Consider the following 14,396-nt stretch of genomic DNA (forward strand, 5'->3'; position numbering starts at 1 on the left):
TGCAGCGAGTGCACGGAGGACACGTGCCGCGACAGACGGCGACACTCCGGCGCCGGCGAACGCGGCCCGGCCCGCCGCCGCGCCCCCCAGCCACTCACGTGCTTCGGCAGGTAGATGTCGTACACGGAGGCCGAGTCGAGGTCGACGGCGTGGAAGCCGTCGCAGGAGCCGTAGATGACCTTCAGCCGGGTGTTGTCCTCGACGGTGAGGTCGACCAGAAGCGGCCGGTGCGCCAGCTCGCCGAAGCTCTGCCGGCGGGCGGCGCGGCCGTCAGCGTGCCAGCAGGGCAGACGCGCCCACCGGCAGCCGCGCTGATTTCATCGTATACTAGGTCCTTCACAATGTGTGCTACTCTAACTGTTCCCTGGCAACTTGCGGTATGGTTGTTAGTTTTTTCGGAAATGCTGAAAACACGAAATCGAACAAATGCAAGCTCACTCCATCAACCGGGCTGATGGCAGGCACAGCGCTTGCGTCGTCAGCCCGCGACCTCGTAGACCAAAGCGTTTGCAACCATGCCTTAAAAGAAGCTTGCTCTGCATAATCGTACCCTACATAACTTACGGCAATGACCCCGAACAAAAAGTCGTCTGTAATCCGAAATCAAGAAAAACTTGCTATTCTGGGTAACTGTGCCCTGCTGAACAATGCGCTTAACACAAATGTCAGTCAACTGTCTCAACAAGTGCCTGTTAGCCATGCGCTACCTTGAAGGCCATGAACTTGTGATAGGGCTTGGGCGCCCAGGCGTATATTTCGATACTCTCTCGCAGTGCGATGACGAGAAACTTGATCCGCTCGAACTTGACAATCTTGAAGTGCACGGCGCCGTTGAGGTCGCCCACGTTGATCCAGCCGTTCCTTCTCTCCACCTGCTGCTGTGGTCACAGAACATCAGACGTCAGAGCCCCATCACGGCGGCAGGTGACTGGATGGCGCTATCACGTGTCCGGCGGCGCGGCGCGGTCCGCCCTAGAGGGGGCACCGGCGCCGGTCTGGTGGGATCGGACCAGCCAGCTGCGGTGGCCACCAGCGCGGCTACCAGGTGGCCACCAGCGCGGCTACCTGCAGCGCGCTGGCTGGTGCGGATACTCCGACACATGGCTGGTGCAGTATTAACCCTCCCCTCCCCACCCTTTAGACCGTGAATCAAGCAGGTCGCAGCAGCAGCGGTACAACGGGCCAGTCTGGCTCCAAGGACGCCGACCATCAGCAGCAGTATAATAGGCCAGCCTGGCTCCAAGGGCGCCGAGCAACAGCATAACAGGCCAGCCTGGCTCCAAGGACGCCAAGCATCAGCAACAGCATAACAGGCCAGCTTGGCTCCAAGGGCGCCGAGCAACAGCATAACAGGCCAGCCTGGCTCCAAGGGCGCCGGGGCAACAACATAATGGGCCAGCCTGGCTCCAAGGACGTCGAGCATCAGCAACAGCATAACAGGCCAGCCTGGCTCCAAGGGCGCCGAGCAACAACCACGGCATAACGGGCCAGCCTGGCTTCCAGTGCGCCGAGCGTCGCGGCGGGGCGACCGCGTCTCACCGACTCCGACTTCAGGATCTTGCTCTTGAGCCAGCTCAGGTAGTAGACGCGTACGCGGTTCTTCTTGCCGCTGATCGTGACCAGTATGTTTTGACCCTCCAGCACCTGGAACGTGCGTCGTCTGGCTAACGCACGCGTCCCGATGGCACACACACACACACACACAACAGAAGCTGCGGCTCCCAAACAGCTGCAATGAACACGTCAGCATCCCCGCGCCGACAAGGATCCGCACCGGACAATCCGGGGAGCGCGCGACGCACCGGCCCCCAGCGACGACTTGTGGCGGGGCTGCGCCGCGCTCGCGCCTCCACGGGGCACACCTTGTGGGGACGGGCCTCCGGCAGGCACACCGATCGTGTTCACCGCATCGCCTGTCAGTGTGCGTGTGCCTGCACGATCACGTCAGCAGGGGAGCGAGACAGCCTCCACCCGACGCCGCGGCGGTGAACAGCACGTCACGCAGGGGATACGCAACAACGCACAACAACAACGCAGGCGAGCTCCCGCCGCCGTCCAGCAGCGCCCGACACCGGACCACGAGCCGGAGGCCGTTGGCGTCGCGCACCGACGGCACCTCACCTCCATCTGCTGGAAGCGGCGCCGAGAGATGAGCTGGTACACCTTGCCCTGGCCCGAGCGGTCCAGCAGCATGAGGCCGTTCTCGGTGCCGATGAGCAGGTTCACGCCTGCGGACGGGGCCAGTCAGAGCGGGAGACGCTCGCGCGGGCGGACGTGCTCGAACCACGCACGAGTGGGCGGGAGTCGCCGGCAACGTGTCCACAGCTCAGCAAGCTGGTCTCAGCCATGCGGATTCTGAGGAAACACAACCCACATTCATCGGGCCCTGCGGTGAAATCGGCGCCACTGAACCGCTCCCCACTCACGCCCACTCCGCGAACCCACCCACGACAGGCGCGTCCTACCCCACATCTCCGGCGCCGCCCCTCCCCCCTCTCCCCCCCCCTCCCCGCCCAGTGGCAGCACTCACCCCAGAGTGCGGCGCACAGGATCTCCGAGTTGAACCTCTTCTTGTACTTGCGGATCTCGGGCGTGTCCGTGGAGCTGACCTCGTGGCCCGTGGGCGTCACGTTCACGTTGATGTGGCTCTCGCGCCGGCTGCTGCCGCCGGCGCCGAAGCCGAACGTCAGGAACGACTTCTGCTTGTGCTGCAATTGGAGCGGCGACTGAGCCGGCTGGCCCACAGCCGAGCGGTACTGAAACGGACCACGCCAACGGCCGGGGTCAGCATCTCACGGCCACGTCTGCTATGGTGGCCGAACATGGTGCTTTGTGGAGGACAGTGGTAGGCTTCCGACGACCATCTGACGCTTTCGTACGGGTATAAAACAGAAGTGCTTTGCACGCGAAAGTAAACACCTATCGCTCGACAAAGTTACTGCACTACAGTGGTGAAAATAATGCAAATGAAGCTTTGAAGCTCTTCTGATGAAATCACCATATAGGACGAGACTCACTTTGTCAGATAAATGATAAAGAGCTGGGCTCCAGCGCCACAAAGCACTCACTACAGCGACAAACTGTCATGCAAGACCACGTAGTAGCCACTCCCAAACCCGAGCGGCTGCCAGGCAGTGACCCCACACCTTCCGCGCCATCGTCTGTACCGAGAGCGCAGACCCGCATGTGTAAGCAGAAAGCCACAAAGGAGCGCGACGCAAACCCGGCCGCAAAACAGGCATGCCTTCCCGAATTTCATGACAATTTTACATCACGGAACAGACCCACGATCCCAGGCGGTGTGAACGAGGCCGAGGGGACTGAATTTTGCCGCATCCAAGAAAGGAGAGGTCATTATGCCGTGCTGGGACTTGGCGCCGTGTGCTGTTAGGAAGGGCAGGAATACTGCGGCGGCCGCGAATCGGCACAGGGAAAGACCCGTCGACACGCTGGCGCGGCTCAACGGAAAGCAATCAAACCCCGATGCCCGGAGGAAGCCCGTGCGGAGCCGGCAAGGGCACACCGCACACAACAGGCGGCGTAATTGAGGCCAGGATGCGGTGCCCCCGACGGCCCGGATGCGGCAGTGTTTTCCCGACCCGGGCACACGCTCGTGTGACTGGCGGCATGCCGCGGCCGTGCGAGGCCGTGCCCCCGCCCCGGCACGGGCGCCGCTGCGGCTCTGCGCACCGGCGGCGGCGACTGTACTCACGGGGTGTGCGGGCCGACGGCGCAGCAGGCGCCGCGCGGGTTAGTCGACACGCGCCACCCCATTATCATGCAACGAAACAGACAGCGTTAGTGAAACACGCCGGGCGCGCGGCCGGCGCGGGGCGGCGCGCTGCCGGCCGCCCCGCGCGCCGGCGTCGGCCAACCGCGCCGCTCACAGGGGCGCCGCACACGCGCAGCAGGGGGGGGGGCATTTTTACTGGGGATGGAGGCCGCGACGACTACATGGTGGCGCCACGCCCACATACAGAGACGTGGCCCGTCAACGCCAGAGCTCAAACTGCGGAATACGTCACGACGGCAGCCGGCCGCCGGCACTGGCGACATGTTAGCCGGGGCTCACTGGGCAAGCAGACGACCTGCCGTCACCTCGCCGGGGCCAGAGCGGGGCCGCCTGGCGCCGAGCTCCGGCGGCCCCCGCCGGCCGTGGCTGGCCCGGGCTGACCACAAGCCCATCAGCACACAAGCGCCGCCAAGCCAAGCGACAGTCCCGGCGCGCTCCGTCCTGTCTGCACGGACGGCGCGCGACGCTGGCCGCGGTCGGCGCCGGCGGCGGCCGTCCCCGGACGCCCGCAGCGCAGCCCGCTCGCCGGCCCCCTCCCGGGCGTATTAGTGGTCCCTCGGCGGCGGGGCGACATTCCGACTGGCTACACCGCTACGGCTACGGGCGGCCCTATGTACAGGCGCCGGCGCCGGCGCCGGGGCGGGCCGTACGCACCTCCTCCGACGTCGACTTGTCTAGGTGGCGGCCGTTGCCCGGGCTGGAGCTGGTCTGTAACGGAACGACATGCGGGCTCATGGCGTGCACAGCGCCGGGCGCCGGGCGGCACGTGACCACGCCGTAGCCGGAGGCGACACGGACGCGGCAGCCTCGCCGGCGGGCGGGACGGGCGCGTCTTTGAAGGGATTTCGCACAGTTTGTACAGAATGCTGCGCATCTCATCGTGCGGGCGTTTCGGTAAGAAAGGGTGACCCAACACGCACTCCCGCATTTCAAGAGCACAGCCCAGCCTCCCTTGAATCTGAAACGTCCGCAATCACACGGGTTCAATCAGCAGATTGTCTGCTTGGGAATAGCGTCTGTTTCAACCGAGAGATCAGCTGCCATCGAGCGGCCCAGCGTCACTCGATCCGACCCTTCCCGGCAGCCACCGGCGGCGCCAGCGCGCCCAGCCGGGAGGCGGGCACCCACCTGCGGCAGCAGGTCGGGCAGCACGGTGCTGGTGCGCGAGCCGGGCGTGCCCACCGGGCCCGGAGACGAGTCGGCGTGCCGGTGGCGCTGCTCCTCGCGGTTCTGCCGGCATGTCAGGTGGCGTCAGGTCGGGCCGGGGCAGGTGGGCGCCGTAGCCGGGGGCGGGCGGCGCACGCGCGGCAGCCTCGGTGGCGGGTGTACCGCGGCGGTGCACGGGTTCACCCGGTGCGGCCGCTCCGGATCCAGACGCGAGGGTGCGGTGTCACGCGCGCCACGATCACATGCAGGTGTCACGTCGGCGAAGCACGCGCTCAGCATGTCAACAACGCGCCTCAGTGCGCCCGACAAAACACGGGTCAGTTTGCCGTCAGACATGTCACCAAACATCACCCAAGCGCAAAAACACACCATATTTACGCTTACCCAAGCCACAGACACGCAAACGGGCGCAGCGATTGCTCACACAGTCTGTTACTACCCCAGGCACTCCACTTCACCTTCCCAGCAACACCGCGGGCACTCCGCGACGGCGGGCCGCACAGCACACCGCAGCACCCGCCAGCAAGCCCGCTGAGTCTGCGCAGGAAACAGGTCCCCGGCGCCGCCTCTCTCCCTCGCTCGCGCCGCGGTGCGCCGCCGTCTCGACACGCAGGCGTGTTAGTGCATGCGAGTGCACGAGAGCGCGATAACTACACACACACACACACACACACAGACGGTCGGTCAGCCCGGGTCAGCGCTGTCCACATGCCACACGGCGGCGGACCGGCCGCCGGCGCCCGCATGCAGCCCATGCGGCGGCGGCGGCCGGCCGGTTAGTGGCGGGCCGTCGGCGGCGGCCGGGCGGGCGGCGGCCGCTGCGGCGCGGCTGTACCTCGAACGGCGCCGGCTCCGAGCACGACTTGGTCAGCGCGCGGGGCGCGCGCGCGCCGCCCAGCTCGAGGTCGGTCTTCTCGCGGCGGCGCACCCACTGGCGGAGGCGGCCGGCCGTGCCCGGCTCGGGCGCCTCGAGCGCCCGGCGCGGCGGCGGCGGGTGGGGCCGGCCCGCGCGCCGCCGCCGCCGCCGCCAGCGCCGACTCCGACTCGAGCCGGCGATGCTGGCGCGGCCGGCCGCCCGGCTCGCCCCCCGCCGCCGCCGCCGCCGCCGGGAAGAAGCGCTTCATGTCCCAGTCGCGCAGCAGTTGCTCGTGCTCGGAGAAGCGCTGCTGTCGGGGGAGCGTGGCCCGTCACCACCCGCCACCGGGGCATGGAGTGGGCTCGTGGAACCGCCGCCACCGGAAGGCCACGGAACGGGGAGATGGGAGAGGAGCGTTGGGGGGGGGGGGGGAGGGGGGCGACGGAGGGGAGGAGGCAGACGTCTAATGAACTGCCGGTTTGAAGTGTCAGAGGGGTGTGGTCGAAGAGGACCCGACGGAAAAGTGTGAGCCACCACCAGCAAAACCAACTCCCGCCACCAAACAGAGCAAAACAAGGCGCAAGGCACGCCCCAGAAGAGACGGTAACACAAACAAACCGATTTTTTCAAGCTACGAACGTAAATATCGTGCGAGGGCGAACAAAACGGGCAACGCTGCAGGCCTGTGAAGACTCATAGCAGGCAGAGAATGTACGGCGTCGATGACGGGCGTGCAAGCGGTCTCCGTCGGGATACACCCGCAGGACTCGCCAGTAACAGAGCTCCGAGGCGGCCGACGCCCGGATAACCGAGTCGGCGGCCGAGGAGCATCGGCTCCGCCTCTCCCCAGCCGGGAGCTTTGGATTCGAGCCCTCTTCGTGAGAGCGGCATCGCGTCAGCGGTCTCGCGCTTCGTGGCACTGCCGGAGCCGCGCCGTTCGGTCGCGTCCAGCCGTCTCCAGAGTGCCAAGCCCGCCAGTTCTGGCGCTGCGTCGCTGCCTGTTCGGCGCGCCACCGCCGCCCCGGCCAGACCCGGCGCTACCGGCGCAGCCGTGCGCGCCGTCGTCGCCGGACGGGCCAACAAGCCGCAAGCACAGAACAGCCGCACAGACGGGCGGACAGGAGCTCACAGACAGGCAGTCACAGCGCACAGACGCAGACAGACAAACATCCACAAACGGGAGACCACAGACGAGCAGACCCACTCGGGACTCGTCGCCAGGCAGACCCGGATCCCGGCCACGCGGACCGGGACCCCTGACCGGCGGACCGGCCAGTGCCGACGGACGGTCCGCCGGGTGGCGGCCGGTCGGCGGCCGCCACCCGACCCTACTCACCCGACGCATCACCAGCGTGCCGTCGCCGTCCTCGTCGGGCGTCGGCGGCAGCGGCCGGTTCGGCGGCTGGCTGGGCGGCTTGCGCACGGGCGGCTCACCCGGCTCGCGGTCGGTGCTCTGCCACTGGGCGCTGCCGACGGGCGGGGCGCGTCAGGGACGAGCTCGCAGCCGCCGCTGGCCAGGCGCGCCGGCCACCACCGGACAACGCTCAACAGGTGTAGTTTAAGTGTCACGATGCGGTGGCAAGGAAACAGACGAACTGCGTCACAAAACAACTCCAAAATCAGTTACCCTACACCAACTGAATCCATAATCGGCTCAGTCGTAGCTCGAGTGAACGTTGCACGCCACGTGGGTCACAGCGGGCGCGCAAGCTGCCCCAGTCCTGTCGCGGACACCAGGGCTTCACAGTGGCGCTGGCACACACCCCACCAGACACACGGCCAGAGCCCAGTGCGCCCCGCCCCGTCCCCGCGGTCCCGCGCCGCCCGTCCCCACACTGACAGCGGCTTGGGCGAGTCGGACGCGAGCAGCGTGCCGTCGTTGCGCGGCGGCCCCGGCTCCTCCTCGTCGCTGCTGTCCTCCTGCCGGTCACGCCGTCACGCCGGGGTCATGCGCAACGCGGGGACGGGCCGGCGGCTCGTCACACAGGTCAGACAACGCCGCTCGGTCGTTCCTAACAGCGGCTGTGAGTCGCACGAGGGCGTCAAGACGCGTCAACAGTCCCAGTTCGGATGGAGCGGGGACATTTGTCCGAGCAGCCATGACGTGTCAGCTCACATCACATGTAAGCGGACAGAGAGGCAGCTGGGAAGTGACATAGAGCAACGACATTGCCAACCTTTTCGCATCAAGTGGAATCTCTGAGGACCTACCAAGCCCCACGAGGCAAATACTACCTGAAGTCGCAAAGGCTGTCTGCATATCGAGCAAAACAACCACTCACCGTCGCGGTCCACCTCCTAGCTTGCCGACCATAAGCACGTCACCGAGCTCAGCGTGATTAGGACAACAGGCCGCGTCCACAGACCGGGAGCGCTCACCTGGACTGGAGCATGGTTGTTGCCGTTGGCCGTGGCTGAGGCTCGGGAGGAGGCGGCCGCCCCTAGTCCACCCAGCTCCTTCAGCTGGGCGGCGAACACGTCCAGGTCCTGGTCGCGGAGGAGGCGTGGGAACTGTGACGTCACGGCAGCACACGGCCCGCTTCACGTCCTCACTGACATTGCGTGATGATGCTGACAGGTGTTTTAACTTGAGCGGCGGATCTACTCGTCCAGCAAACATCTCCCCCTCCCCAAAAGGAGCCCGCATCAGTTGGAAATGAAGGCCAGCGCATACGCAATCACCTGTGACGAATAGCCAACCAACATATTGAGGGTTTTTTAAATATCTTGACAATCCATGAAACCGCTAATCGGCAAAAATGTACTGAGACTGTCGGTTGACGTGGCCCGGCTAACAGCTGGCTGGAGTTCCACGTCACGATCTCGGGCGGCGACAGCCATGAGTATGAGCCCACATCACTGACCTGCGGTCGTCTGGGCGCCGGCTGAAAACAAGGTCAGCGCGTTAGCGGCGCGTTCTGTCCATGTTGGCATACCTAAGCTACGTCGTGACTGCAGGTAACTCGGTATCGAGAGCATCGCTAGACAAACACGCAGTCGCGCCCGGACTGGGTTCGATGGCCTGGGGGGGGGGGGGGGGGGGGGCAACGGCGTCCTCCATGCTGCAGCGCCAGCCGACTGGGTTCGACGGGCTGGGGGCAACGGCGCCCTCCATGCTGCAGCGCCAGCCGCACGACTCGACACAGCGCTCCACACCAACATCCCGGACACCACAACAGCGTTCTTTAAGTCAACGGCCACCACTGGCACGGCGTTTGTTGCAGCAAGCAGCGGTGCCCACGAGGCCGCCCGCGCACCGCGCCCAAGTCTGCGGCTACTTGCCGGGCCTCGCCGCACCCGCTGGTCGGCACTCACCTCCGGCTTGCGCGGCGGCGGCTTGAACTGCTGCGCGGAGCGCGGCGCCGGCTGCTGCGGCGGCGGCCGCTCGTCGCGCGGCGGCGGCGGCAGCGGCCGGCTCGGTGGCGGCGGCTGCTCCGGGTAGCGCGCCGGCAGCGGCGGCCGCGCCGGCGGGCCCGGCTCGGGCGGCTCCTCGCGCTCGCGCTCGCGCCGCCGCCGCTCGCGCTCCTCGCCGGCGGCGGCGGCGCGCCCCTCCTGGATCTGCTGGAAGTTCTTGCGCAGCGTGTTCTCGCCGGGCGCCTGTACGATGGAGGACGGCTCGCCGGCCGTAGCCGTCTCCTCCTCCTCCTCGTTCTCGCTGCCCGAGTAGTTGAAGCTCTCCTCGCGGTCTGCGACCGGACGCGGCCGCGTCAGCACGTGCAGGGGCAAGTTCGGCCATCGGTGAGGAATGATGATGATGCGCATAACCCCCTCCCCCCTCCCGAAGGGGACACTAACTGCAGCCGCTGGTAGGTGTGATTGTCACGTCTCTCCAACATCACCAGCCCGTCATCCGATCTGATTCGCTGGAGCGTGTTGTTCGTCACCATCTGCATCTTCCTCTCAAGCTGTCAAACTACCCCCGTTTACAGGACTTGCAAACAGGCAGGGAGACATTATCCGACAGCCTACGCACACGCACCAACCTCACAACCACGACACCGACCTCAACCTCTGCAAGCCGCCAGCTCACCAAAACGCCAGTTTCCACGTCACCGACGCAACGCAATCAAACCTGACGAAGCGCCCGCGCCACCAGCGCCGCAGCGGGTGCGAGCGCGTCACGGGTCGCCCCGGGCCTACCTCGCTGAGCCTTGTGCTTCTTCATGCGGTCGATGTGGTCCTTGAGCTGGATGCGCACCTGGCGCTCGGTCGGCTGGTCCTTGATGAACGGGTGCTTCAGCAGCTGGTCCGTGTACGCCCGCTGGTGGTAGTCCTGCCGGCCGCGCGAGTCAACACGTGCCGGTCAGTGCCGTCGACTCCCAGCGACACGCGCGCGACACGGGTGTGTGGCGCCACCATTGGCAGTCGGAGGAGGCGGGAATCTAAACCCGCGGGCGGTTAGGCACCACTGCGGGTCATGGTCAACGTCAAACGAACAAGCGAGCACAAGAGCACGCATATCAGCGAGACAAAAAAACAGGCGCCAATGTGACAGACAACGTCGGCACCAGAGACAGTCGGCACATTTCTGACTTCTCAAATGTATTCTGGGGCGTGGCACACGAGCGACCTTGAAAAGAAATCAAGACCGCAGCATTTGGCCTCAGCGGACACTGCGTCGCGGACAGGCACGGACAGACATCACCAAACGCTGTACATCAGAGGCATCAAGCACGGTGTATACACCCTCATGGGCCACGCAACACCAGTCAGCATCTCTGGGAAAGTAGACGCTTTCTCCGTAACGCGACGGCCAGCTCCGCGCCGCCTCACCCACCTTGATCAGCGTCGTCTCGATGAAGCTGTGGAACTTCTTGCTCCATTTCTTGGTCTTGAGCCGCGGCGGCGGGTTGCGCGGGATCAGGAAGAGCGCGCGCATCGGGTGCATGTCGGAGAGCGGCGGCTGCGACTCGGCCATCTCCAGCGCCGTGATGCCCAGCGACCACAGGTCCGAGCGGTTGTCGTACGTCGCCTCGGGGTTCTCGTCGCAGGCGATCACCTCGGGCGCCATCCAGTAGGGCGTGCCGATGAAGGTGTTGCGCCGGCCGATGGTGCGGTCCAGCTGGGCGCTCACACCGAAGTCCACTGCGGCGCCGCGGGGGCACGCGGTCAGACGGCCGGACAGCGCACACGCACGGGGCGGAGCACGGCTGGGCAGCGAGGGGGCGACAGCGCGCCCGAGGCAACTGTGAGACGCGGTGGGCGGCCAATCCCAGCCCGACAGGCCGACAAGAGCCCCGTGGCGACACCGACAACAGACAGTGTCCGCCGCCGGGGTCGCCAGCGGCGCCGGGGTGAACGCGTCGGCTGCAGTGGCACCCTCGAGCGAGTCGGCGTCGAGCATGGCTGCCGGTTTGTGCTCAAGCTCAGACACTGGCGGCCAGCCCCGACTGCGACGGTCCGGCCGTTGCCGCGGCCGTTCAGCGCCCTGCCACGGCAGTGCCGTGCCCCCACCGACAGCCCCGCAGCTCGGCGGCCGGCCACTCACCCAGCTTGACCTCGGCGTTATCGGTGAGCAGCACGTTCTGGCCCTTGATGTCGCGGTGGATCACCTTGCAGGCGTGCAGATGACTGAGGCCGCGCAGCATCTCGCGGCAGATGTAGGCGATCCACTCCTCCTTCAGCGACTGGCCCTTCGTGGCTGCGGGCGGCCGCGCCGGGTCAGCACGGACCGCCTCGGCCGGCCGGCGCTCAGGCCGGGCGGCGGGCGACGGCGGCGCGCGGAGCCCCGACAGTCACACGCAGGGACTCAGCCAAGGCGAGGCGACACGGCCGATATGGGTCATCTTGCGGCGGCTGGTACTGCTCAGTGACCTTTACAATATGTGACGGAGAAGAGAACGCTTCGCACAAGCCCTCATCCAGTGAAAGTTCGCACGACAAATACATTAAATCCAACTTTCGCACGTTAATCAATGCGGAGGGTATGGCGACTGATGGCTGTCATCTCTAAGATGACCAACACTCGTCTAATCCATGATAAAGCTAGTTCCGAAATACTTCTGGCCTTACACGAACGAATTCAGTCTATGTACAGCTTTCTCCCTCCAAAACGACGCTCTGCAGCAAAACGTACGCCAAGGCCGCAAGCTGGCCGCCCTTCCCCGCCGAGCATCTAGCGCCGAGGGCGGCCGTCTAAGACGCGGCAAGCTACCTAAGCCTGTCTGGCCATTTCGGGCGCCAATGCTGGTCAAAAACCGATCGCAATTCGAACACTGAGCGGCAGGCGTCATGACAGGCAGTTCACTACCTGTGCGAGGCGGGAGGCACGGGCGGGCACCATGGAGGAGAACGGAATGGGTCTCAGTCCAGTCAACACTCAGCCCGACGTCATTGTATAGACCTAACCCCACGGAAGACGCCACATTGTGTTCATCACGTCAGCTGAATACGCCATCTCACATTCGTGTGGCACAGCCGGCGGCAGCGCTGAAGGCGCCACTTGTAAGCATTCGCATATGGGCGAGCTTACACACACACGCGCGTTCGGTAGTATACAAACGCCCACAGAATACCGCTGCGTCGAATGCCTACAAGTTCGGTGGCCAAATACGCCACCACAGCTGCGGCAGAGCACTAGCGCGCCAACGGAACGGCCATCACACGCCGTGCCACGTGACCTCGAACGACACCCATGCCGCGACGGACGCGGACCCCGGGACCGAAGGGTGCTTACATTTGACGAGGTCGGTGACCGACCCGGCGCCGCAGTACTCCATCACCAGCTGAAAGCAGAGGCCTAGAGGTCAGACCGGCTGGCCGCGCGGCCGAACGGCACGCACCAGGGGCGGGGGGGGGGGGGCATCTCCCTCCCCCCCCCCCACACACACAGACACACACCCTCCTCGTCAGAGACACGAAGACGGCTGACTGCCAGCCAGTGAATGCCTTTCCGCAGGACCGGCCTGGTGGCGCCGCACAGCCAGTGACACTACGGTGCTGGGTCACCGAACCAAACTGCCTCGAGACGCCAGAAGGCTTTGAACGCAGCACAACTGGGTGCGTTGAAGCGTCAAGACTCCAGCCACCAGAGAGAAGTCCCACAGCTTGAGCTGGTTCTCGGGACGACGCGGCGCCCTGCCGCCCAGCAGGCCTGGCACTTCCTCGGAGTGGTCCGTACCCATAGCTGGTCGTCCTTGCCCGGGGGCGACTTCTTGATGAAAGCGCCGTAGTAGGTGGCGATGTTCCTGTGGTGCGAGTACTGAAAGCAGCGCCGCCGCGTCAGACGCCATCCGCGACGAAGCCCCCAATGGTGGGGACGGCAGCACGCGCTCCAGCGCCGGCTCCCGCCAGAACGCACATGCCGCTCACCGCTGCATTCCGTCAAGGACGAACAGCTCTTCCCTCTGGCAATTACCCATTGGGTAGACAGTCCCCTCCCCCCCAAAGCATCTGATTAACCACCAGAACCTCCGACAGAGAACGCCATTTCAGCCGGCCCATTCCCGCACGCGGCACCAGCTTTGAATGAAGCCATTAGCGAAGTGCCGGGGGCGTGGCCCCGCCCCCAACACCAGCCGCTGGCAGGGCGCGTGCGGGGTGCTGCAGCCGGCCGGCGGCCGTCACTGACCGCCGGCCCACCGCCGGACTCCCACATCCATCAGCGTCGCGGGCCGGCCGAGCACACAGTCGAGCACCGGAGCACGGTCGCCCGCGGCCGCCGCGCGGCCCGCTGACGGCGGCGGCCGCCCCGCCCCCGCCCCGACCCCCGCCGACTCACCTTCTTCAGCACGTTAATCTCCAGCTTGATCTCTTCCTCTTCATCCTGCAACGACAGCGGTGGAGTCGTGATTAACACGCCTTCGTCTGCACGCTCGTTTGCCACACGTCGGACAGCGGGGGCATCCGGCGTCTTCACAGAACGCGTGACTGATGAACGACTTACGCGGCTTACTGACTGATAACACCTCAACATCAAATGTCATGCAAATGTCAAATGTCATGTCCAGACGTAACGGTTCCTCCACAGTTCGGCCCCGTCTCCGTTCCTCCCCGCGTGCATGGAGTGTGAGCATCCCCGCCCGCAGGACCGTTCCTGCCGTCGTATGCGACAGAGGACACCACCGCCGCCCAACCCACCTCCGTGATATCCATGCACTTGATGGCCGCCAGCTGGCCCGTCTTGGTGTGGCGACCCTGGCGACAGCAGCGACGTCAGCGAGGCGACGGGCCACGTGGGACAACACCGAAGCACGCAGTGGGCGAGGCACCGAGACCCAACGTCAACGTTGGTATCTAATCTAATCGTAATCTAATGTAATCGGGCACAATGCCGATTGATCTACTGCGTGGACTGATCACAAATGACCGAACGTAAACGTAAGCCCGGATCGGGCACAGTGCCGATGGATCTACTGCGTGGACATATCACAAATGAGTCCGATTTCTTGGTACAAAAATGGGATGTACTGCAACGGAATTTTCACCCTTCAAGGGGTTACTTAGCGAAGTTTCAGAGCTTACTTTCCGAATGCCCTATTCTGGTAACGCCTGCACGCGCTCAGCGTCTGCCGTGGAACAAATACTCGACCTCATTAGCCCAATGAGCAACATAATTCACATCGCGACTCCAATTAGCAT

General features: G+C 65.2%; 1 protein-coding gene across 1 annotated transcript in view; it reads right to left on the reverse strand.

Annotated features, from left to right (window-relative positions):
• Positions 1–13,998, reverse strand: part of LOC119097440 (misshapen-like kinase 1) — a 15,232-nt gene extending 1,234 nt beyond the window's left edge. Inside the window, exons 1-20 of the mRNA XM_037220472.1 lie at positions 13,896–13,998; positions 13,537–13,581; positions 12,937–13,017; positions 12,493–12,541; positions 11,305–11,457; positions 10,594–10,901; positions 9,957–10,089; positions 9,309–9,502; positions 9,132–9,185; positions 8,681–8,701; positions 8,196–8,303; positions 7,657–7,736; positions 7,153–7,282; positions 4,922–5,023; positions 4,448–4,501; positions 2,531–2,756; positions 2,122–2,228; positions 1,540–1,644; positions 708–878; positions 99–248 (exon numbers count right to left, since the gene is read on the reverse strand). Coding sequence (XP_037076367.1) covers positions 99–248; positions 708–878; positions 1,540–1,644; positions 2,122–2,228; positions 2,531–2,756; positions 4,448–4,501; positions 4,922–5,023; positions 7,153–7,282; positions 7,657–7,736; positions 8,196–8,303; positions 8,681–8,701; positions 9,132–9,185; positions 9,309–9,502; positions 9,957–10,089; positions 10,594–10,901; positions 11,305–11,457; positions 12,493–12,541; positions 12,937–13,017; positions 13,537–13,581; positions 13,896–13,910 — 2,286 coding nt within the window. The 5' untranslated portion in view covers positions 13,911–13,998. The remainder of the gene's footprint in view (positions 1–98; positions 249–707; positions 879–1,539; positions 1,645–2,121; positions 2,229–2,530; positions 2,757–4,447; positions 4,502–4,921; positions 5,024–7,152; positions 7,283–7,656; positions 7,737–8,195; positions 8,304–8,680; positions 8,702–9,131; positions 9,186–9,308; positions 9,503–9,956; positions 10,090–10,593; positions 10,902–11,304; positions 11,458–12,492; positions 12,542–12,936; positions 13,018–13,536; positions 13,582–13,895) is intronic.
• Between the last annotated feature and the right edge of the window lie 398 nt (positions 13,999–14,396).

This window comes from Pollicipes pollicipes, unplaced genomic scaffold, assembly GCF_011947565.3.
Source record: "Pollicipes pollicipes isolate AB1234 unplaced genomic scaffold, Ppol_2.1 Scaffold_4295;HRSCAF=5057_pilon_pilon_pilon, whole genome shotgun sequence".
NCBI classification, from domain to species: Eukaryota; Metazoa; Arthropoda; class Thecostraca; order Pollicipedomorpha; family Pollicipedidae; genus Pollicipes; species Pollicipes pollicipes.